The 27,087-nt window shown below is 35.3% G+C and overlaps 1 protein-coding gene across 1 annotated transcript in view; it reads right to left on the bottom strand.

The window, feature by feature from the left end:
* The window catches only part of LOC149805308 (uncharacterized), a 471,406-nt gene that overhangs the window by 217,902 nt on the left and 226,417 nt on the right, over positions 1–27,087 (bottom strand). The window contains exons 63-68 of the mRNA XM_089934018.1: positions 21,772–21,985; positions 19,044–19,259; positions 18,145–18,448; positions 9,519–9,751; positions 4,427–4,607; positions 1,705–1,834 (exon numbers count right to left, since the gene is read on the bottom strand). Coding sequence (XP_089790144.1) covers positions 1,705–1,834; positions 4,427–4,607; positions 9,519–9,751; positions 18,145–18,448; positions 19,044–19,259; positions 21,772–21,985 — 1,278 coding nt within the window. The remainder of the gene's footprint in view (positions 1–1,704; positions 1,835–4,426; positions 4,608–9,518; positions 9,752–18,144; positions 18,449–19,043; positions 19,260–21,771; positions 21,986–27,087) is intronic.

Below are 27,087 nucleotides of genomic sequence, written 5' to 3'. Positions count from 1 at the left end.
TTATGTAGCAATTTATTTGATTTGTGGCCTGATGCAATTCACTGGAGATAATGATGATGCGGAATTCAAACCACAGGCACCAGAAGATGAACTCAACTGAGATGAACTGAAGGAGTCTTCTCTTACTGTTCAATTTACACTGTATTCTGTTCAAGCCAATCAAAATCATCTAAAATATTACTAGACAGTCATTGCATTAAACCCCACAGGACTGACCCAAACAAGGCATCTGCACTGAACAAAATATCATAAGAAATATTTGATAAATGATGACATTTATAAAATTACAAGGTGAGAAGCAGATGCCATAAGGTCCTAACAGCTGTTGTCTTTTGTGTAAATGCTCCTCTATTCAACATAATGCAGTCAAAAACAAATAAAGGTGCAGAAAATAAATAAATCTTTTTTTCTATTAGTCCATACTTGTTACAAGCATACATGGTAAGTGCAGTTTTTATTAAAATACAAATTCGCTCTAACCCTCCCTAGGGATGATATCAAAATTCAAACAAATTTACATAATCTACACAAAGAGGATTATAACTGAACTAAGTTTGATTTGTAAAGATTAAACAGTACTGGGGGAGTTCTAGAATCTTAAACATGTACAATTGTTGGTATAAATTAACGTGGTGGTAATCTTAAGCATGTACAATTGTTGGTATAAATTAACATGGTGGTAATATATTTATTACATTTAATATAAATACACTGAAAAAAGATATAGTATGCCATAAAAAATATAAAAGACATATATCTAAGTAATAAGTGTACTGAAAAAAGACAATTTTTAGTTTTGGATTTGCTCCTACTTTAGTATTTGTATGATCCTTCCATTATTAACTGGTCTCTTCTTAAATGAATTGTTTACTTAAAATCTTTTATTACAATAAAAAATGTTCACCAGCATTTTATCCAGCAGCAGTATTTTACTGTACTCAATTGTTTCCAGAAGTTAATTATTAACTGACAAAAAGCAGACTTACCAACATAAAAAAACATAACATCAAAGTGACATGCATTTCTGGTAAAGTCAGATGATGAAGGTTTTATTTGACAATGTCCCAAAATATATTTTTGGAGGAGTATAATAGAAGTTTGTTTTTCATGCTAATATGTTTTTGTTCTTAATTAAGGCCTAAGTTTTGCATATTTTGTTCAAAAGGTATGATGTGGTGACACCATGCAACAATGTAGTTTAAATAGCATGTGGTGGGGTTACATACTGTCTATGGTACAAGCCCTGGGACACAATTTCCATTATCTGTATTTGGCAAGTCCAGAAGAATGGCTTTCACACCTTTTCTGTCCTGTGCTTTGTGGACATAGAGTGTTTTAACAACTGGGATAACATAAGGACAAAACAAGCTAGGTCTGTGACACCATATTGATTGTCTGATAAAGAAATAAGGTGCAAACCAGACCTAGGCACCCTTGATTCAAGCTAAGTCAGTGACACCTTTATTGTCTGGAAAAGAAACAATGTGCAAACCAGATGTAGAGATATTTGAAAACTTTATTATAGTGTTTATTTGATAGCCTAATGAATAAACAAAAACACTTTTTGAATTATTGCTAAATTACAGTGAAATCTTTAGCAGATACTCAACAAAGATGCTGAGCTGTGTTTTTAATTTTCACAATAACATTTTTCCTTTTCAAGAATTTAATAGGCAAATGAGTCGACCAAATACAGTCAAATACCTATGATTGAGAACTGAGCTGTGCACCCCAACACAACGTATTTCCCAGTCTCTGCGGTCATTTGGGATGCCATCTAAACAGGAAATAGTCTCCAACCTGTCTTCAGCAGCATTTGCAATCAAACCTTCTCCTGAAAAATTAAATATAACTTAACCCATCCAGTGTGAATTCATTTATCTGTATACAGCCTAAATTGTGCAATTCCAAATTTTCACTGGATTTCATGCCAATTCATAGACCCAAAAACAATTTGAATTTTTCTGAAAGTATTGTAAGTCAAAATATTCTATAGATTCCATTTTAAATTATTTGGATTTTATAGGAGTCATAATTATGAACAAATAGAATCCTCAAGATATTGACAGACAAGCAGAAGTAAATTTATCACTTATTTTTCATCTGAAACTGATATCAACATTCTTAATTATCAATTTTACATGATAATACTGTATTTAATTGTCATTGTTATTCTGCAGATTCCCATATCTGAACTCATTGCTGCATGTTAATGATTCTGATATGTATGTATGTATGTAATGTATGTATGTATGTATGTATGTATGTATGTATGTATGTATGTATGTATGTATGTAGACTTGAATGGCACATTGGTAAAACAATGGCTTTGATATGAAATAAATTAAAGTAAACCTTTAAAAATGTAGCATCAGTACTATTGTGGGAATAAGAATAACTTTAATTATGTAATACTTAGCTCCTACTTTTCCAGTGCTTTCCTTTTCTGAGACTCCTAACCCCCAGTTCTTGCTAATTATTCCCTCTGATAATTGTTATTTGAGATAAAATATTTTTAAAAAAACATGGTTTCAGGTCTATGTCACAGCCAATATATGGAATATCTTCCTATTTTGACCTGGAGTGAGACTAAAGGACATCAGAGTGAGATGGGATCAGGTATGCTGCACATAATTAAACTTAGATTTACCCTCCAAAATTACATTACCTGCTACGACTGTGTTGCATAATTTAACAGTTATTAGGGATGCTGATGGCCACATCACTACTATAGAAAATAATCACACTTACCCTTTTGGTAGGATTTTTCACTACTGTAGACTGGTGCAGGTTTGGCCACAAGCTGTGGTATCACTATAAGACCCAATGAAAAACATGCCTTTGCTCTGGTGTGCAACAGATGCAAAACAAAAGGAAGAGAAGGTAGTGTGGGACCACCTAAAGATGGGTCTCATAATACCATTGAAAGGCAAGTGATTCAATTAGGAGGCTTAAAATGTAACAAAAGTCCTAACTTGATGGGCTTTAATTTTCATAAAAGAGAAGACTGATAAACCTTTTTGATAGTGAGGAGAATCCACCTGGAAATGGTGGCAACCAAAATATCAGACAAATCATTGAGAGGTACAAATAAAAGCATAAAGTCCTAACTAAGCAAATGGTCCTATCTTGATCACTCCAAGTACAGAGAAAACTCAGACTGAGAACATGCCATCCAATCTGGAAGTTACACATTTTGCAGGTGGAGATCTGTTCATTACTTGACAAGTGGGTGGTGTAGAGTTCTCTGGGATATTGCTCCATGCTTTTTCAAGTGCCCTGTGCCAATGGAAGAGTCTGCCCAGTGATAGACTTCAGCTAGTTCATCAGGAAATAGATGTGCAAAGGTTAAAAAAGATGTCTTTTATGCATCGAAGAATCCAGATGTGTCTGGATGCATTCAGAAGTAACCCACACAAACGTGTTTCCTACCTGCATTTCAGGTGAAAAGAAAGAATCTCCAGTGGACAATGAGTTAAGAACATACATCCCAGCATCAGAATTCCTTATGCATGCATATTATAGGATAAGATCAAGCCATTCTCTAAAATTTATTCAGCATACATGCTTTATAGATGTCTCTCAACACAGATTTTTTTCCCTGGCAAATTCCTCTCTGTAGTAGTTGAGACTCACAACATGGCATCTTTCAAGACTGAGATGTCCACTCTGAAGATTTAAGAACAACTATGGGCCAGAATGCAAGTAAGATTTAATAAAGTCAAGAAATTGTTGAGCTGAAACTCAGGGGCTGCTTAGGTAGCTGGATTGACTAAACTTATGAACTGATCTTTTCTTTCTCTTTAATTTCTATGTTATTGTTTTTGTTTACTTTTTCTCCACCAAAGCTGTGCCAGTGAAATACAACTGTCAAATGTGACTGCAGTTTCAAAAGACTGGAATTTGCTGAAAGTGGGGACTTTCCCAAATCTACTGAAAAAAAAGGGTTGTTGGAGAAATGGGACAGAATATTCTGAAGAAATTGGTAACCATATAACTGCACATAACTGGCAATTATCACAGCTAAACATCTGTTTCCAAGACAACAGGATGAAAACAGACTTAACTGCCACACACGTACATAGTTCAAGGGAATGAAAGCAATTAAATAATCCCTCTGTGACAGGTATTGGTGTTATTCTTAGTATGTGGATTTACAAGCAATGACTTTTATTCAAATATAGATTTGTTTTTCCCTTTTTTTATTTGCTTTTTTTATCTAGTTACTTATCCCACTTTTAAAGTAACATAAAAACCAGATTATATGCTGTGGACATTTGTGTGAATTGGAACTTTCTGGCAAAATTTCTTGATATCACTGCCATGGCAATGTGAAAATTCATTTAAAAAATGTGAGATTTCTCCACTCCCATGCCCTGGCAGCTGAACTGAAATTGCCTGAAAAGTAAATTGTGAACAGATGTACCTGGCTCTGGAGTTGTCAAATCAACCAGGATTCCCTGTGTTGAAATGATGTGTCTGTAGCCTAGTGTGTTCTTCATGTCCAAGTTGAAGAAATAAAGTTTGTTGTGCTCTAAGTTTAGCCCATAGCTGAACTCCACGGCATGACCAATACCCAGTCTCTCAAAGTGGTAAAACAGTCCATACTGAAAAGATGAGAAAAATTTGACAATGGTTAATTCACATATTGGTAATAAGAAAATAAGAAGCAAAGGTCACACATATCAATGTAGTGAAACTACAAAACCAAACAATCAGTCTGCAGTATTTGCCACTTAACACAACCCTGCCTTTGAAGATTGCTGATCACACAAGCAAATTCAGTGCATTTGTTTCCTCCCATGCTGTAGTGAAGTCATCAAAGGAAGACCATAATAAATCTGCATGTGTTCTCTTTGACAAGGCTGTACTGTTACTGGGCAGATATGGAAAGTAATGGTAACCACAAATTTGATCATTCTACAACAGTGGGCAAATAGAAGGCATTTAAAAAAAAAAACATCCTTGACCTTGAAGATAAAACCTTGGGCATGACACCTGAAATGTTATCAAACTGAGAAAAAAAAGTGTTCTATGGCTTAACCCTGTACCTCAAGAAGCTTTTAAGTATAAAACAGAAAGAAAAGAAACTTGAAAATATTGAAATAATGACTTCTGATATGATCTTAAAGATAGGACCCAAAATATAGAATCCACTGTTCTTGTTATGATATATAGGTATATCAACTTTGATCTGTATATATTATACAGAACATATTAAATTGAACAGAGATAAGAATTTCACTGAAATTTAAAATACTAACCTCAGACATTGACTTTGACAACAAGGACCCTAATGTCATATGTGACACCTTCTAGTGATGATATATAAGTATACCATGTTACATTTCTTAATCTCTAAGGACTCTAATGTTATAAAGTGGAAAGGAAACTTTGATGGAAACTTGCAATAATGAAACTTTCACTGCTTTCTGCTTACACTAGTGAAACATCATAGCAAATTTGATCATCCCCTTCAATTGCTGTAAATGGGGTGCAGGTTAAAACAAGATTCAGGGTCTTTTCTAAAACATGAAAATACTTGATTCATGCTAATATGTAAAACCAAATCAGCAAACTTGAGAAATAGTGAGCAATTTCCTCTTAGTACATATACCCAATCTGCATCATCACCCTTAATCCATTAAGGGGTGAGTCTATACTAAAAAAAATGAGCAGGAGTCTTTTGAAAATACTTTGAGTACAGTGACTGGTCCACATGTCAGGCCATCATCTGATCAATCAAACATTTATAAATGTTATTGTGTATGTAACATAAACTACCTTAAATTAACCATCTCTTTCATAACTGTGATCAAAGATAAGGCAGCCAAGTGAAATTAATACTTCATAAAATAAAGAGCTTGATTTCACAGATATGGACCATTGTGGGCAAGTGAGTTTCAGAGAATTCTTTAACTGGCACTTTGAGATATCCTCAGGGATGATAAGAAGTTTCATTTCCAGTGAAATCATGACATCAATATTGTACTAATTGAACAGTACAAAAATTGAGTTTCGATGTACATGACTGTCTCGCAAAATAAATGTTGCGTGTTTTTGAAAAAAAGGAATCCTGTTTGGTGGTGTATCAACAGTTAGTCTAGTTCCCTGCTCTGTGGCCTCCCGATTTGGTAGTATAATATTAAACACCACTACGGGAACCATACTCATCAAGAAAACAAAAAGCAGTGATGTAATACAGATTTTTTGAGTACATGTGATGGTTGTTGAAACCAGTTGGAATGATCTTTCATATGTTGGACATTTTGAAAATAAATATTATTTAAACACAATAATGAACAACTTCATTAGAAAAAGCGCATTATTAAAAATTATTATCGACATGATTGTAAAATGAGGATTCAGTCAATAAACATCCCAGTCCCCTAACGCCACTACCCCCTCAGTTTTCTTGATATCAAAGCAATTTTTTTTCCATTTTTGGAGGTCCCTCTGTAACTCGCACCTCGCTTATAGTGCGGTCTATGTTTGTGGACCCCGTTGTGCATGAGTTATCAAGGGAGAGATGTATACAGGTTTCTTTAGCTATCCATGAATTTGATCTAGCAATATATTCAAGAAAAAAAAGTTGTTTTGCAAAACCATTTTTCCTCAAGTCACAATGATCCTGGCTTCAACCTCCAAATCTGTAGTTCTCTTCATTAAGTGTATGCTTTCCACATTTTGGTCAAAGTGCTCTTGAACTGATATTATTGAGCTAAAAGCATTCCTTTTTCAGTCAGTGACCTTGACCTTAAAATATTTTAACCACAGATCAATAATAACTAACTTTTTGTGCAGGAAAACAATTTTCATTCTTCAGCCAGTGGCATTGACCTTTGACTTTCTGACCATAAAATCAACAGGCCTCTATATCATTCCAGGTGCAAGCCATCCACATGGCTGAATTCAGATCTGCGATGTTGAACTAAAATCATAATGCAGAAACCATTTTTCTTCATTCTATCACACTGATTTCAACTTTTACCATTTTACCTCAAAACTGACAGGCTTCTTTCTTTATCCAAAGTGTAAGTTATCCACACTCTTTGTTGAAGATACATAGTCATGAAATTACATTTTGGAGCAGAAAATGTTTTGCTCTTCAGTTAGTGAGCCTGAGCTTTGACATTTTAATGCTAATGTAAGTAGATTTCTTGCTTACCTCAAGCACAGACCATCAACAAAGTTTGGTCCAGGTATGTTATTAGACTATTTTGTCTTCTTTCAGTCACAAAAACCTTAACCTTTGACCTTTGCTGTAAAATACATGGGTCTTCTTGCTGATCTCTAGTGCAAGCATTCCACAAAGTCTGATCAAGGTCTGTGAACATTTTTCATTTTACAGTCCCAGTGACCCTGACCTCTGATCTTTTGACCACAAAATCAATAGGTTTCTTCCTTAACCTAAGTGAAAGCCATCAACAAAGTTTAACAACTGCAGTCAGTGGATAAGCTCAAGTTATTGTGCTGAAATAAAATTGGTACCTGATGGACAACATCATCACATAATACTCTCCACTGTATGGTGGGTGCATACAAATTGCAGGAGCACTGTGATTAATCAATATGCACATCTTCAGATGATCACAATAATATGTACCAAGTTTTATACTAATTCTGTCAGACACTAAACCAGGCTCCTAGTCAAAAGTAAATTCTTATCAAATATTTTACAATGGCAGTCACACTGATTGGTGGATCTTATTAATATGAAAGGCATTTATGATACTGTATGCTAGGATCCATTCTGTTAAATTTCTTTAAATTTTCTATTAACATATTAACCCCTGCTGCCTTGATAACTCATCATACTTTACCTCCCTCATCTCCCAAGTGCCTCAATAAGGTGGCTGAGTTTACCTAGCTTGTATCCCAGGTGCCAAGTTTGAGTAGCTGTATTTGTCTAGGCTTGTATCCTGCACAATGAGTTAAATCAGCACAAACCATTGGTTGATTTGAAGCCATTTCCTAATTATGTAGGCAGATTAACCAATATAACTTTAGCTTATATAGATAGAGTGAACATTGCTGAACAAAGGGAAACAAATTTGACTTTGATAGCAGCAGAAATAGTGAAAGTATATAGATCTGAAAATGATACAAATTGATGAGAATAAGCCACTGGGAGCAGACTTTTACCTGACAGACTCTGACGGAGAATTTTCAGGATTTTAATCAGACAAGATTAATAGTGACATCAAAATAGCTACTGGAGATAACAGTGGTAGTGATGAGAATGAGAATGTTGAAGAGGATGGAGAAGAAGAAGAAAATGAAAGAAGAGCTGATCGATGGATCATAAATGATAATACACACATTGACAAGAGGCCATACACAGGACCAACACCAGGGCCAACAACAGATTTAGACCCTGATGCAAATGAATTTAATTTTTTTTAAGTTTTTTTTTTCTTTTGAAGAATCATTAAATAAATGTTTGGGAAATAAATTTTGTTAGCATGAGTGTTCATAATTCAAGGTTTGTTAAGTTTTTTATTAGTTTTTAAATTTTCAGTGAGAATTCTATGGAAGAAAGGTAAGTAAAGAGCAAGGAAAATATGCCCATCTGTGTACAGTATTCACAGGATGTTAAGTTTACGAGAGATGACAAGTGGAATTTCTGTGTACATAAAATAGAATTATTTCATGTGTTGATGATGTTAATAATTCTGTGTGAATTCATAATGGATTTTATGGATTAATCGTGGCAAGAGAAGCAAATTGGTAAATACATCATTTGTTTTCACCTTTATGCATGAGTTTTATTTCTGCATGTAGCATGAAATTTATACCATTATGTATGTAATTTTATTGAGAACTGCTGTGCCAAATTTCTGCTTATTTAAACAAATACTAATAAAGTAATAACAAATTTACTGCAAGTAGCTCTCTCTATAAAAATCTGCAAGCCAAGTGCTGTCAGCAAGTCTCAGGGATACAGGCACTGGTAAGGCTAACACTGCTCTAGGTGATCTCTGCAAGTATGCTGTAGGGGACGGCCTAGCTGTTTGGCTCAAGGGTTAATGTGTTAAATGTTTCCTGAGAAACAGATCATTTAAAGATGTTCCATTTTTAGTGATGGTGGCCACTAATGTGTTAAAAAGAACACCCACCAACTGACAAGCATAATTTTCTACAAACTTGATAGAGCTGTATGCCAGTAGTTTATGAGAAGATGAAATCAGCAAATGTTGATTGATGATGTATCAATACAATGGATTCAGGCCATATTCTTAGCTCACTTCACCTTATGACTGGGTGAGCTAAACATAAAGTTAAGATTATTCCATGTCAAATTTACTAGTGCTGTTTAATTTGCCAAAAATGATCATTCTGAGTAGCTCTCTTGTAGAACTAAAAGGAAACAGACAAAAAGACATACAGTTACATTTTTAAGTTTCACCACAGTAGCAAATATTTACTTATAACAAAGGAACAAGAGTGACTTTGATGGACTGAGATACATATATGCACTTAGAAGAAAGACAGCTAACAAAGTGAATACAATTTACTTCTGCCAGCTTATGGTCATGTCCCTCTATGGCTTGCATAAGTTCACACTGTCCAGTGGTACCATAGTCAAAGTTGAAACTGAGACATAGCAGTTCAGAGAGATCCAGGCACTTTCTGGCACAGTCTGCAGATGTAGGGATCTTCATTAGAGTATCATATATGGGGCCAACCAGTTTCCCTTTCTTTAATCCAGTAAAATGTTCCAGAGTCTGCAGGTTCAGGGGATCATCACCTAAAAACAAGAAGAATATTCAATGAATAATTAAAATAAGGCTGGTTTCCACTGAACACTATGTTACACTTACAAACTATGATAAAGTACCCTCCCTGTAATGTGACCTATAAAGCACTTTTAAAAAAAAATGTCACAAAGGCTTGAGATGCAATGGAAAACATGATATATGTGTTTCATCTGGTGAAGACAAGACAAAAACTAGGTTTGTCAAATATGGCCCATGTGCTCTTTTATCTATATAAATGGGAGCCAATGAAGTGAACACTGTTCCTCCATTATTGAGACAAGGGGAGCATACACCTGGAATGGACTTATAAATAAGTGATTCTTCACTGCCAGTCCATGTTTGCACAAATACATAATTTCCCTCAAATATATTTGTGATGGCTTCTTTCTGGTGTGTAGTCAGACTTTCAATGGTAAACTTATAAATTATCCTTTTGAAGTCAACTGCCTTCACCATTTTCAGCTGATGTACAACTGTTACACCCAATTTATTAGCTGGCAATACATACTAAGGGAGTCAACTCATGAAATCGAATAGATGTTGCTAGTGCTAAGCACTGAAATACTGAGATAGGCTAACATAACAGAACCTTAGCAAGCAAAGATACTAGATTTCTAAGCCTTGTTAAAGAACTGCAACTGAAGGTCCTTTTGTGCCTTTAGCTTTCATCATACTCCTACCATCAACATAATTGTTTAAATATACTGTATGCCCCAAAAGGCAGAAATAAAAAAACATCTTGTAAACATATATCGATATCAGGATCAATAGTATTTTTCAAGCACAAACAGGAATACTTTTGAACACCATTTTCCTTTTGTTCATCCTCAATGCATTCATTCCTTTCATGGAATTATCTCTTTTAAATAATAAAAACGTGTACAAAAGTTCGGTCTGTTTCTAAATTCTGTCACTGCTGGTCTAGGCACAAGGCATGCATAGGTCAGGTGGCATGGGATAGTTTCTTTAATGTAGATATGTAGATAGTGAAATACCAATTGTCAGCTAGAAAGATAAGCTAGGCCCCACACCCACAGAAGTTGTTGTTGTTGTGGAGTTTAACACCATTTTTCAGCACACGATAGGCTATGCATGGTGGCCAGTATTAATGGTGGAGGAAGAACCTGAGAAAACCCTGGGAAGAGCCACCGACCCATGAGAAGCTACTGGCAAACTTTCTCACATACCCACGTTTGCAAACTTTCTCACATACCCACACTGGCCGAATCCTAGACTCGAACCCATGCAGACAGAGGTGAGATAGCAGTGATTCATAACGGAGAGTGCTTTTGACCACTCGGCCACTCAGGGCCCCCACATAGAAGTGAACAGTCATGTGGGTTCAGGGCAAGTACAATATCTCAAAAATGGCTTGGATGGTAACTATTTTCAATTGAATCAACCTGTTTTGTAGACATTGTTTTACAGAATTATCATCTAGGAAATGGGCTTGTGTTTGCACTGTGAGCATCACATGGCATCAAAAATGACCTTCAGATGTGAAAAATGCCGGTATAAATTTGGATTTGGGGTGCATAAATTTCTTTTGCAATGAACTGCCACTGACTTCTCTGGTCAATACTATTCTTATGCTTTGTTTTAACATAGCTATCCAAAATATGGACCTTTTTGACCTCACTTGATGTGTATTATATTTTTATTTTTTATTTTTTATACTTGGCAGGTGAATGCAGCATTAAATTTGTGCATTATCTGTTCCATGGACATTAAAACAGTTGATCAGAACTTTGTATCCAACAAATATGTCACTGACTGATTTACTATTTCTGGAGATAGCACAGACTTATGTCCAATACATGGAAAATGCACACATAAATTTGTGAAGAATGTTTTTCAAAATATCTGACAAAAATAGTTGACAATAATGCTATAAATGACACAAAAATATAACTAGAAATTCTACTCATACCCTTACCAAAGTGAATGAGAGGTGCTAGCAAAGACAAGCTATAATACTGGTTAAGAATATATGATTGTATGTATGAACATGTGAACACTTAAAATGGATTTTAAACGAGTCCTTCATAGAGATGGACAGTGTACTGACTGAAAAGTTTCCAGCAATTCAAGAGAATTTTCCTTTTAACTGCAACATGCTGAAACCATTCTGATATTCTTCTGGGATAACAAGATTTTTAATTAATTGCCAATGCCACCTACATCATTTTCAACTAGGACCAGCAAGGCATCAAATGAAGTCTTCTAATGGAAACCCCATGCTGATATGACTTTCCATTTTGGATACCACAGTGGCCATTTTTTGTACCAGATTGGTACCATTTCTATTTAATACCAACTAGACAGCATAGGAAGTCTTTCGATGAATACTTCATGTAAGTATGACTTTTTATTCGGTCAGATTTGCAACAAGGTTTTCAATATGGTCATTGTGGTGGCCATATTGGATGTCTGAGAGGCATCAGTTTCATTTAGGACCAACTAGACCAAAGGATGAATGTGTGCATCAAGTTTTGTGGTAATCATCCAATGAGTTTAGGATGGGTAGCCATACATGTGATTCTACCAGTAGTAGGCTACAAATATTGTTAGAAAGGCCGTCTAATGCACAAACTGCTGGATACACTTTTCTCTCAATAACTTGCACACAATGGGGTCCACAAACATAGATCACACTATAAGCAAGGCGCGAGTTACCAAGGGACCTCCTAAAATGAAAAAAAAATTGCTTTGACATCAAGAAAACTATGGGGGGTGCTAAGGAACTGGGCTGTTTAATGTCTAAATCCTCATTTTACAATCATGTCGATAATAATTTTTAATAATCTGCTTTTTTCTAATGAAGTTGTTTGTTATTCTGTATAAATAACATTTATTTTCAAAATGTCCAACATATGAAAGATCATTCGAACTGGTTTCAACAACCATCATGTGTACATGAAATATCTGTGTATTACATCACTGCTTTTTGTTTTCTTGATGAGTCTGGTTCCCGTAGTGGTTTTTAATAGTATCCTGCCAAATCGGGAGTACATAAACAGGAAACTAGACTAACTGTTGATACACCACCAAACAAGATTTTTTTCTTCTTCAAAAACACACGACATTTTTTTTGTGAGATAATTGTCTACATCAAAACTCAATTTTTCTATTGTTCCATTAGTAAAATATTGATGTCATGATTTCATTGGAAGTAATAATGAAATTTCTTATCATCCCTGAGGATATCTCAAAGAGCCAGTTCAAGAATTCTCTGAAACTCGCTTGCCCACAATGGTCCATATCTCTGAAATCAAGCTCTTTATTTTATGAAGTATTCATTTTACTTAGCTGCCTTGTTATCTTTGATCAAAGTTAAGAAAGATTTGGTTAATTTAAAGTAGTTTATGTTACATACACAATAACATTTATAACAGTGTTTGACTGATCAAATGAAGTGAGTTCACCTGACATACGACCGGGGCCACCCGATTTTAAGTTTGTAGGATTTTTGTGCCTTTTAACTTTTCTTTCATTCCACCTCTATTTTTTTTATTCAAAAGACATAATTAACATCATAATACAATGGAGTCCAGCTTTTATTTCAGTGCAGCAATAAAACAAATACTTTTGCAAGTCAGTTATCAAAACAGTCAGCACTTAATTAGGTTCTCAGAGAAACGCTCATTGATGTAGCTGTTATCATGGTAGATTGATGTCTTTTAAGTTTAATTACAAGAAGACACATTGTATTTATGATGATTACACTTAAAAGGAACTAAACGATAGAACTAGAACACAAATTTCAATTGAGAAAAAATTTATCTAATTTGTATATATTTATTAAAGTACTGCCTCCACTCTGCGTAAGTGACATTTTCATTGATCAAAATTTCCTTACATATCGTTAATTGCAGTGTACTAGGAATGTCGTTTAGAAATAAAATGTAAAAAATTGTATGACCATTTTTTAAATTTGATATTTCATAATGTTGATTAAAAGTTCCAGGTCCTATCTACCTTTTTTGATGATAAAACGAGTGATACATCAAAGTTTTCGTTACCAATTTTGATAGTGATTTTCTTCAAGTTCAACAAATAGGGATCAATTTTTTGGGTATTTTCAGGTTTAAAAAATGGGATCCTGCATTATAAATGGGTTTGTGAGTTATTAGGGCTCGAGTTATTGAGGGAGTGGTGTAGTTGAAATCTACCACTTTAGAAAATGACAAAAATAACAAAATAAAAATTAACAATCCAAATGCAGTATTTGTATGTGTTCTATCAATACAATAGAAAAACCAGGCAGAAACATTCTCATAGGGACTGGAAATGTTCCACAAACACAATGAACCAGTGTGATGATGCTTGGCAGATCAATTGTTTAAGAACAGTTGACATATGTACAGAGGATGGTAACTGATTACCTTATCGTTGGAATAAGGATAGTTTACGGCCAAATACGTTTTTAATGAGAATCATCCAACCACTGCTGGAAAGGGAGATAATATGGAGAGACTGAACACAAGCAAATAGATTTATTTTGTCATGTTTAATTGTGATTGTCTTGTTCAAAGTATTTTAAGGGCAGCTCTTGTGGTTTTTGTTCATTTCATGGCAAGATGATAAAAGGCTTACTTTCTCCCAATGCTAAGAAACCACCAGCTAAGAAATATTTCAAGTTCAACAGTGCATGGGTATCAGAGTTCTAAGTGTTGGCAGGTGAGCATCAAAGGTCCCGAGTTTGCATTGTGTGTTTCAAAGGTATGCATATAATTAAGTTTAATCCCTAAAATATATCAGTTGACAGTACATTGCAGTATAAATAAGTTTAAAGTTGGTAAAATGTTTCATAAAAGCATAAATACATCATGTGTTTTTAATTCTTTATTTAAAGCCAATATAATTCTTTATTTTTTATAAAATTTACAGTGGTGAAAAATGCCAACAGATTTTTGGATCTGAGCAATGAAAAGAAAGAAGTCATTGAGGATGAAACTCCAGAAATCCATCTTAAATCTAAGACAGGAACTTCCTCCATGGAGTGAACATAACTTGTTGGAGTATTGCAGAGCAGTATTATCCTTACAAACCCAGCAACAGGAAACTGAAGCTAGAAGTTCTTTGCAGGCTGAGCATAATTTTCCTGTCATCACAACTTTTTAATGCTGAGAAATTGAGGACATTCTCCATTCTTTGCAAAATACAAAGTAAATCAGGGGGAGATCTGGATCAGAGAACTACTGAGAGTCTGATAAGTGTGAAGGTTAATAATCATTGTGCATATCATCAGAGGTCACCAGGCAGTGGTCTTGTGAAGGGAAACAACTCTTTCTTTGTCATTAATTGGCAACATACTGACGCACAGAAATTAGTTATTACTGCAACATCAGAATCTAAATTGCACATTCTGTTCAAAAGTTGTTGGTTTGTTATATTTTGAAAAGAATACTTATTATGGCAAAAAATGCACCTATTTTATTTTCAATCTGCTGAAGAATGTAAAAAAACATTCTAATACAAAATCTACTGGATTAGAAGCCAACCTACTGATCAAAATTTGTAAATCTACTGGTTGGAGACCTGGTTGTCTGTACAAGACTGGCCATTGTGGAGGCCATATTGGATTTCAGATTGTCACTATTTTCATTTAAGACCAACTAGGCATCATAAAAAGTCTTTTTATGAAAACCCCATGTTGGTATTGCCATTCATTCACAAGGAGTAGTGATACCAAGATTTTCAAGATAGCCATTGTGGTGGCCATATTGGATGTCCAAGTGGCACCATGTTCATTGTGGACCAACAAGACCATGGGATGAATTTGTGCATAAAGTTTCATGGCAATCTTCAAAGTAGTTCAGAATGAGTAGCTGCAACAAACTTGTGCAAATAGATGGACAGACAAAAGACAATAGAAAAAGGATGATAAACAAAAGATAATCTCATAAGTTCTTCTGGTCTATAATAAATCTTTTAGTGAAATCTCCATGTTGATTTGACCATCAACTAAAAATAGGAATTAGCAAACAAAAAGTGTGTGGGTGTGAACTGGATTTTTTTAATGTAGTTCTTACAATTTTTCAGTTATATCGCTTCTATGCCTGCAGCATGGCCATTTTTAGTGATGTCTAGCACTGGGGCATCATGCCGCAGACATGTAGCATGCTGTCCCACCCTGTCATATTATCCTAACACCAGGCCAACCAGTCCTAACACTAATCTCCTTATGCTGAGCACCAAGCAAGGCAGCTGTTAGTACCATTTTTATAAGTCTTTGGTGTGACTTGGCCGGGGTTAGAACCTGCGACCTCCTGCATCCGAGGCCGACGCTCTAACAAAATGATTTTCTAGACAGCCAAGACTGGACATGTGATTGGCACCTTTTCATATGGGACCTAAAAGAGATTATTAAAAGTCTTCAGGTGAAAACACCATGTTGATATGACTTTCTGTTCAGGAGAAGCAATAACAAGACTTTCAAGATGGCCACTATGACAACCATATTGAATGTCAGATCAGCATCATTTTCATATAGGACCAACTAGTCATCATAAGAAGTGTTTTAGTTAAAACCCCATTTTGATGTGACCATCCATTTAGGAGGAGCAGCAATGATTTTTATGATGGCTATTGTGGCAGCCAGATTAGACATCTGATCAGCACCATTTTCATTCAGGACCTACTAGACCATGTGATAAATGTTCTTATCAAGTTTCATGATAATCCTCTAAGTAGTTTAGGAGGCATAAATATAACAATCTTCTGCTAAAGGACTTAATGATGACGGATATAAAAACATCCAGTAATATATCTTCTGGTCTGTGATCAAAAGAGTTAAAAATCTGAAAGGCCTTTAACCTAGGATGTTCTCCACCAATTTTGGTTAAAACTGGTCTGGTGGCTTTCAAGAAAATAGCAAATGTTGATAGATGCTGGACTATGCACAAAGGGCTATATCAGAAACTCACATGGCCATATGGCTAGATGAGCCAATAAAAATTAGAGATCAATGAAATGCACATTGTATGCCCACCTGTGTATAAAGTCAGTTGTATAGGCATTAGTAGGGCATGATTGACTCTGGAGATTACAAACTTACAGGTCTCAATTGATGTATGCAGTTCTAAACTAAATATACTGTTCAAGAACCATTATTTTCTTAGCAGACATGCAGGAATTTACATTAGAATAAAGGTGTCTGTACAAACTTCTTATGTTCTGAGTCACAATAACCCTGACCTTGAACTTTTGACCCCAATATGCATCTTCACTCTCATCATGGTACAAAATTTAGAACTAAAATGATGATGTGAAAACCATTTTTCATTCACAGTGAGCCTGACTTTTCACCATTTAGAACAAAAAATAAAAAGGATTCATCCTTACTTAGAGTGTAAACCATCCACAAACTTACTTGAAAGTATATGATTGAGAATTGAAGTTTTTGTATTGGAACAATTTTATATTCTTAAGCCACAGTGATCCTTTAATCATTTTGGTCCTCAAATCAATCGGCTTTTACCTTACTCCAAGTGAAAGCCATCTACAATCTTTAGTCCTGATCTAAAATGTAGAACTAAACTGTCATTGAACAGCAACAATTTTTCTCCTTTCTGTCACTGTAATCATGACCTCAGACCTTTTGGTACATAATTAGTTTTTTACTTACCCCAGGTAAAAGATATCAGCAAAACTTGTTAAAAGTAAGTGGCATATAATTATTGTTACCGTGTAATAGATGGATTGAAGTAAAGTCTGTTGTTTCTATGGAAAGACAACATTATAATATATACTTTATCTTTTAACAAGCATATAAAAAGTTGGCAATGGATAAAATTATTTGGTTCCTTTTCAAAATATACAATAGCAATCTTTTGTGAATGCCCACATGAGTGACAGCCACTTGTACTTAATCTCTAATTGGTTTTCTTATGATAGGCAGTAATGACACAAGACAGATTTATTGCCTTCCTACAAAAGACAAGGCTACAAAAGACATGTGCCTGATCAGCAAATGTGTTGCACATAAAACAATAACTGGAGAACAATAATGTTACACACAGAATTTAACATAATTTACATCATGTTTTACATTTAATTTTGAGTGCGAAAGAGTGGTATGATGGTCTTAAATTAACGTCATCTTTCTTAAAATCCAGAGGATGTCCATTCATTTGCAGCATACCGCAGACTATCCAACATTGAAAACTTAAACACATTATTATACAAAGGAATAAGATTAATATAATCAATCATATGTACTAGTGTGGAATTGTTACTAGAATCACATTTTCAGGTCAGAATCTTGTGGGCAGGAATTTTAACTTCGTACAGCCTCATTTATAACCAAAACTACTGAATCTTGGGAGGGATGTCACTATATCACACCAGTGCACACAATGAATTATATTATTTTTATTACCTGTGTTTATATCAGAAGTCCTTTCCTTCAAGTCAACCTTTGTCCATTCTTTAAGTTGAGTGCCAAAGATATTTTTGCCATAACCAACTCCCACATGTATATAGTCTAAAGGGGAATCTTCATAAACCACTACAGAGGCCTTGAGAGTTGAAGGGTTGCTGGTGGTGGTAAATTCTGCAGTGAACCGACCACCTGGGAGGGTGACATCGTATGTAGAGACACTGCAAGAAACACTGGATCTCACACCCTGACTGTTTTCAGCATAGACAGTGAAGTATAATGGCACACCTGTTGGGTGTAGCACCTGCAAAGCAAATTTAAATTTAAATTTGGGTGCTTTCAATTATAAAAAATACATACTTGCAATTGTTTTTAGTGGGTATGACTCTCAAACTTGAAAATTCCAGCAGTTGATTATGATGTACTATTACATTAGCTCATGAAGAAAAATTAAATGCCTGTGTACCACTCACAAACTTCCCCATAAATAAAATTACCAGTGTTATAGATTCTTTAAAGGGATATGATTTAGTCTCTAGATGCCCTAACTTTTGCTGCTCAGAACAATTAAAGCACATTACATTATACTCCCTCAACCTTATCATGAATATTTCTGTTATGCTATCATAAAAAGAACAGTATTTCACTGAAATGTCTGAGCCAAAACAGGGGCTTTAACTCTTTGAAATTTGTACAGGGTTGAAATTTCTGCATCCTTAAATTGATATAAAAATTTTAAAATCTTTTTATCAGTAACTGAAAGAACAATATGGGATGTTTAAATAAAGATCATGATCCTACTGTGGCAAATATGCTAACTTAAATAATTATAAAGTCATGTATGTTTAATTAGATTTAATTTATCCCATATTGAAAATGGAACATGAGGAAGTTATTACCATTTCTAAAACTGTGGACTGTCCTCCTAGCTCAAAATCATGCAAAGAATCATGTCCTCCTGGAACAGTTCCCACATCAAGGAAGAGCTTAACACTGCTCTTGTCATCAGCTGCAGCTACAGAGATCTGTAATGTTGGGTTTGTGTAATCCTTGTTAGGCAGCTGCATCACATCACACTGTGGTCTGCCAGGACTTGATCTTTTACCACGTCCATTCTGGGGCAACAAGACTTCCATAATAAGTACACATTTGCAAACAAGTATCATCATCAGGAAGGTAAAATTAAAGATGGTTTTTATTATGTATTGATGAGTGGCATTAACAATTATTAGCAAGACCAGGGCCTGCATATAAAGCCCATTATCAAAGAACTGCAGAAAATCATTTAATAAAACCTTAAATGTTGATAGTCTGTCATACTGTCAGCAGCATAGGAAAAGTAACTGCTGTCTTCCTTACCACTTATGTGGCTTTAACAAAAACTAACACACATAAAATAGATAAAAGGTATGATTGCCATTACTTATCTTTCTATACACCCATTTCTTTTATTTACAAATGAGTTCATGTCCATTGTTTTCACTGATATGTCTGGAGAGTAATAGAATTTACATTTTTGAAACAGATAATGTGAAAACATTTATGCCATGGAGGGATGTGTGTAAAGTGGTGGATGAAGAAGAAGAGAAAATCCTAAATATGTATGTGATTTGGATTTTTAACATAGCCTTAACAATATTTCAGTCATATCGCTATGATGTCTGCAGTGTGGCAGTTTATAGTGATGTCTAGCACTGGGGCATCATGCCGCAGACATGGAGCATGACATCTCCTACCCAGTCACATTATCCTGACACCAGACCAACCAGTCCTAACACTAATCTCTTAATGCTGAGTGCCATGCAAGGCAGCTGTTAGCACCATTTTTATATGTCTTTGGTATGACTTGGCCGGGGATCGAACCCATGAGCTCCTGCATCCAAGATGGATGCTCTAACCACTAGGCCACCAGAGCTGTAAAAAAAACTATGATAAATGAGGTAAACTATCAAAGAGAAAATTAATAACATTCTATCCAAGATGTATCAAAGTATGCTTGCAATATAAAGCCACATGAAATAACAATAGCTTGTTGATGTCCTGAGAACCATATAGATTTTAGTCTGGTTTTGTGGGCTTTAATGCCATTTTTCAGGACATGATAGGCTATATGTTGTACACAGCTTATTTGCTGGAGGAAGAAACCAGAAAGACCTTGGAAGGAACTACCAGCTTGTGGGAAGCTACTGGCAATCTTTCTCATGCACCAATGTTGGTTAAGCCGAGACTTTGACAGAGGTAAGATGCGTGAGTGATCCATAAAGGCAAGTACCTTAGAACACTCTGCCAACTAGGGCTCAAAACCATACAGGAAGAGACAGATGCAAATAAGCAATTTTTGGCAATGTTTCAGAATATCATATAACACAATCAGAAAATATGAACCAAATTGCTATTTCCTTGTTTTGTTGTTCTTATAATCTACACTTTCTGATTTATTGCAAAAAATGGCAAGTATACTTCTTGTTTGGCAATTTGGTCTGCATTTAATATGAATTTTTCATGTGAAAAACTAGGCATTTTACAAAAGACACCATACATAATTATCCCATGCAAGATTTTGGTTATCCCATGCAAGATTTTGGTCATCAAATTTTCTTTTATATTCAATGATTTTCAAAAAAAGCTAGAATTAAAAGAAACAACATAAGACAATGGAACTGTGAAGGCCTACCAAAATAACTGAATGACACATTAACACATTTATTCCCTCATGTACCAAAAGAGCAATGGAATTAGTTTCAAATTTTACTTTACTTTAATTTCCAATTTAGGGCCTATGCTATATATAAGTATGTTACTCTTAGATCTTTTAGGTGTTTAAGGCATTTGGACTATATGGTGTTTCAATAATTAGGAAAATCAAACAAATGCATGCAGTAATTTTGGGCACCATACAAGTATATCAAAATTCTGACATTTCATATTAACAACTGCTCATTTCAGCTTGTCTACTGGACATGTCCAGGAAATACTGGTGCTTTAGAAGCTCTGATACGCATTTTATGAGAGTATATATTAGCATCTAATCACACCTCAATCCATAATGGCTATAGGAAGTACTACAAGATAAAAGATAAAAGGTAAAATGTCTCTAATATGGAAGAAATACAATGCATGTGTGCATTTATTGTTGGGGGGTGGAGAGATAGAGATAGGATTCTGGTTTATTAGGAAACATTTGATATTTTACAACTTAATGATTTAAGTCCCTATTAAGCTTTAATCTATACACAATGCATATGAAAACAGTGTTAAATAAAATAAATAGGGTGTATAAAAACATAAGCAATGACAATAAATTTTGTCCAACAAACATCATTGGTCTCTTAAAGTATATGATGAGAGTTCCAGTGTGAATAAGAAAGAGTAATTGTGTACAAATATTTTGCTTTTAACTACAAAGTATTCACAAGTATTTTGCTTAGATATGACAAACTGCTAAGATTTTTTTATTCATCATTGTTTTCTGCAGAGAAAAGTTCTGGATTTTCTTTCAATCAAAATTACATTTAACAAAAAATGAGAATTTCAAGGAACCAGGTTACAAAAGTTCTATAGAATATTTTCATAAGTTGTAGTCATTTGACAAAACTTATTCCCTTGCCTGTTAAATCTGGTACTTACAGACTGGACTGGACTAGTCATTTCAGGTGGTGAGCTATCTTGCTCCTCCTTGATGTTATTGATGATGTTCTTTCTGATTTCAGGTGTGGTGTAACTCCAAATCTTGCCACGGAAAAGTGTCTTTTTGATTTTAAAAAAACGTAGATTAATTTCCAATGTGACCAGGGCATTCAAGTCCAACCTCAAAGGAACTAGGACTAAGTCCATCTTCAAACTGAAAGCATAAAACCTGAAGTGCTGGTGACTGATAAGTTTCTTTAAACTAGGTGCTGTATTGACATGTGAGAGATCTATGGGAAAATTAGAAATTCTGATCTGTGAAAGCTTGCTTCATGCCTTCATTGGCAGGAAAACAAGCAAATTCAGTAAAGTTTGTTTCTCACCTTTTTTAATGAGGACACAAATTTCACAATAATGAAACTGTACTGTGATCTTTAATTCATTGCAATGTAATTGTGGAGACATAAAAAGCAACAAAGTTTGATGGCCCTATCTCAAACAGCATTAGAGAAGTGCAGAAAAGGGGTAAAACGGTCCAACAGTGACCTTGACTTTGAAGATAAAACAATGACAATGTTACATGACATGCCATCAAATTGAGAAGCATAAATGTAAATTTTATTCCTGAACCTTAAACAGCTTTTATGATATAAAGCAGAAACAAAAGTAATCTTAAAATATTGACCTGTGGCCTTGACTTTAAGGATACTAACCCAAATGTAGATAACAACACATCTTCAACTGACAAAAAAGAAAGTATATAAAGTTTCTATTTTTTTTAACAGCTGTTAAGTCATAAACTGGATAAAGTGACTACAACCCAATTAACTGGCATCTTGACCTTGAAGACTGGAGCCCCAATGTGGTACACTGCACACCTTTTAATGATGATATCTAGTAATTGAATGTTTTATCCCTTTATCTATAATGATTTTAAAATTAAAGAGTAGAAAGGAAAATATAATGGAAACATTACCACTTTGATATTGAGCTCAAAGAATGGACCCTCAGAGTGGTACACAAAAACCTGCTAATGATGACAAGATCATATACCAAGATTCATCCCTTAATTCAAAGGAGCTCTAGAGTTCTAATGTGGATAGTGTGACGGAAAATTCTGAGCCATAATGTTGGACCTTAAATAGGAACTGAAATGTGCATCTCATCAAGTCTTCTAAGAATGATATAAAAGTATTCAAATTTTAATGTCACACACTCTCTTGCAGCAATACAAAGTAATTTGCATCTAGTTTAATTCCACCATCTTCCCTGACTTTAGATTTAATGGGAAAGTAAAACTGTAAACACTAACCCTTGATATTAATGTTGAGCCATAATTTGATATTTCCAACACTTTACCTGGTGAGAATATGTATGTATACATGTATGTATGTATATACAGTATGTGTGTGTGTATGTATGGATGTGGAAAATGGGTACATCAGCATATCCCTGGTTATGCAAAGCAGAATAAACATTTTGTTGTAAAAATGTAAAGAAAGGCCAAAATCATTCAAAGCATGTATGTATGTATGTATGTATGTATGTATGTATGTATGTATATGTGAGTGCTAAATGTTAATTAAGCACAACTGTGGCTATATAGATCCAACCAGAGGTAAACTCTGAAACTGTAAAAATAAAAAATTGCACAAAATTGTCAAAAATAAACTCTTCCAAATAAATGTAAACATGAATTATAACAAAATAAAAAATAAAATGTAAAGATGTTCAAACTAATTAAAAAATGAATATAACATATAAAAGTAACGCATGAAAAATTGTTAAAGCATGTACTCAAAATCTGTTATGCAAACTGTATTTCTTCAAAAATATCAAGTTTTTCTTGAGTGATATATCACCATACACTGAGTTTGCATCAAAGTACTTCTGTCTCACGCGGTGGAGGTCAACAAACTTGACAAGAATGTGTTCCACTGTCTACAGACACTGGCATGGTATGCACTCTGTCATTTGCTCAAAACAACAGAAATCATTCTCCAAAAACTGTGCTTGATGTTCAAAAATCTGTGGACTTTTCATTCCAGATGTTTTACCAAGTATGACAAACATCCTAATATATAGAGTATTTGAATTTGGTTTATGGAATATTCCATTCTGAAAATGATGACTGCAGGTCAGATGTGTTTGTTTTATCCAATGTTGCTAAATCATATTTTTTCCATGTCTCCAATAATCTGGTGGGTTGTAGGGACACCACTGATGACTTTGTGACAATCTCTCCATTTTGCCTGATTGTCCACTGCTCTTTTAGACTTTGCAAAGTCCATGCATGTCCACTCTTTGATGTCATCTTCCCATCTCTTCTTTTGTCTGCCTTGTTTTCTCTTTCCTCTCAATGTGTCCTGTAGCACTGTCTTTGACAGGCCATGTGAGCATGAGATGTGACCATACCATATTAGTTTGCATTTCTTTATGGTGGTGATCAGATCTTCATATGGTCCATTTGTACCTAGGATTCTAATGTGCACCTCGTCATTGGAGACATGATCTATGCATCAGATTTTCAGGATCTTTCTATAACATCTCATCTCAAATGCATGCAGAAATATTGACATGATAAGGGAGAGTAAAAGCTTAGATCTTGGACCCAGGCATAATGTTGCTGTCCTTCCAAATAGGCTTCAGCCTAGACAGTGCAGTTTTTGTCTGTGCAATCCTGGAAAGAACCTCAGGTTCTGAACCTTCATCAGAGGTTATAGTACCTAGATTTTTGATGCTTGTCACTGTGCACAGCTTCTGTCCACTCACCTTTGGCTGCCACTGAGGTTATTTGTCATTAGCTTGGTTTTAGCTGATCTCCATCCCATACCATATTGTAGCTTGGTTGAGACAATTCACTAAGGTTTCCAGTTCTTGCTCATCTCCAGCCAAGTGATCGATATCATCAGCAAAGTGCAAGTTGGTGATTGTTCCACCTCCAACAATGACATTGCTCTCATGGTCTTGTATGGCATTGGGGGGGGGGTGATTTGGATTTTTAACGTAGTTTTAACAATTTTTCAGTCATATCGCTATGATGTCTGCAGTGTGGCAGTTTATAGTGATGTCTAGCAATGAGGCATCAAACTGCAGACATGTGGCATCATGTCCCACCCAGCCACATTATCCTATCACCAGGCCGACCAATCCTAACATTAACCTCTTAATGCTAAGTGCCAAGCAAGGTGGCTGCTGGTACCACTTTTTAAAGTCTTTGGTATGACTATGCTAGGATTTGAACCCACAACCTCCCACATCTGAGGTAGATGCTGTAACCACTTAGGCCACTGCAGCAGTCTGTAAGGCATTGAACATGATCCTTTTAAGGTAGATGTTGAAAAGAGTGGGTGAGAGAAGGCATCCCTATCTGACTCTGACTGTGGTTTTCTATGGTGCTGATTAGTTTTGTGTTTATGTTGTATATACACATGGTGAGCCACAAGGCCAAAAGCTATACCCTGTCAAAAGCCCTCTTGAAGTCAATGAAGGCATGATAGATGTCCTGTTAATGCTGCTGACACTTTTCACAGATCATGTGCTCTTCATGGGGTTTCATTCTGTTGAGGATGATCTTAAGCATAACCTTGCTTGGATGACTGATGAGGCTGATTGTTCAGTAGTTCTGGCACACTGCTTCCAATTGAGACTGGGTCCATGGGGTGTGCCAATATCCTGTTTGCTAGATTTTGCTGCAGATTGTTGTGAGGTCATCTATCAAGGAGGTTCATCCTGCTTGAACAAGTTCTGCTGATATATTGTCTACCCCAACTGACTTCCCTTTCTCAAGTGCCTTCAGTGCAGCCTCTACTTCTTCCCTGAGAATTGGGAGGTCAACCTCTGTTGTGGTCAGTTGGAAATTTAGTACAGCTTGGTCTCCAGAAGTTTCCTGGTTGTAAAGCTCTAAACAGTATCCTGTCCATCTGTTAAGAATCTTTGATCTTCTTTCTATATGACTTTTATGAGCCTTGTCCTGGAACAGGGTAGATCTCTCCTGTTTCTCTGTTGTCAGATCTTTTTCATCAACCAGTATGCTTTTTTACTGTTATTCTGGTTCAGGCTTTTCTTGACTTCCTTAAATTAGTCCTCTATCCAGCTTTCCTTCACTTTCTTTAAGCTCTTCTTAATCCTGTTGTTAATCTCCCTGTATTTTTCTGCTCCTTCATGGTCTTCTTGCATCCTCCTCAGCTATCTCCTCACATCACAGAAGTTGAGGATATCTGCTGGGCTTCCTCATCCTAATATTCTTGCCAAGGATCTTGCTGGGTGAGCCTGTTATTGCCATGATGAAGATGGTCATCAACTAGTCAAGGTAAATTTTTTCTGCATCCAGAATTGTGAGATGTGCAAATCTGCTACTTATTGATGCTTCAAATGCTTGTGCCATGCATGGATCTTTAAGTTTGAAGCTGGTTGTAGAACTCATCCACTTGTTTGTCCTTATGTTTAGATGCAAGGGCATAAAGCTCTATGATGATGATGTTGATGGTAGATGCCCTCAATTGGACAGTAATCATCCTGACAACCCATGACTGTACTCATAATGTTCTTATGTACCATAAATCTGACTCCATGCACATGTTTGTCCTCATGTCATGCTGAAGTAAATCATGTGTTCTTCATCTATTTTTCTCTCTCTGAGCCAATAATAAAGAATACTTTTCAAGATATTGTACAAGTGCATCATCTGAGAATATGAACAGGCTGTCAGATTTAAGAATTTACAAGTACAGCAAATTTAGGATCTATATATATCTATTTATATATACATACATACACACATTCATATTCACAATCTGCAGTGTGGTATAGAAGATATTTTGCCTTAAATGATGAATAACTAGAAGGCAACTGAACATACATACATATACCATATTTTGTAAAGAGGGCATGTCAACAGTAACATGATCATGGCACTTCCTGCTAACAACAGTGTGCTATAGGCAATTATAACAATTAAAACTAGAACTACTTCCATGTTTTGCCATGATAAGTCCCTATTGTTTGATAGAGTTAAGGAATGACAAATGGATGGAGAGATGGAGGGTTTTCCATTCAATATACCAACTAAAGCATAGGGATATATAACTACTCTTGTCATAATACGAATACATAGCATGTGTCATGGACACATCTCACATAGTTCTGGAGATATTGACCAGACAAGAGTTTGATGGAAGGATTGAGAGAATTTGTAATATAAAATGGAGTAACTTAAAATTCTGCAGAAAGACAACTTTTACAGGACACAGTGGATAGTTGTGACATTAAAGCATATAAAGTTTGATAATGATATCTCAGAAGACATTAAGAAAC

Source organism: Sinohyriopsis cumingii, chromosome 2 (assembly GCF_028554795.1).
Source record: "Sinohyriopsis cumingii isolate HCF-2022 chromosome 2, ASM2855479v2, whole genome shotgun sequence".
In the NCBI taxonomy this organism is placed as follows: domain Eukaryota; kingdom Metazoa; phylum Mollusca; class Bivalvia; order Unionida; family Unionidae; genus Sinohyriopsis; species Sinohyriopsis cumingii.
The sequence above is the reverse complement of the archived record's forward strand: the minus strand, read 5'-3'. Positions and strand labels throughout refer to the sequence as shown.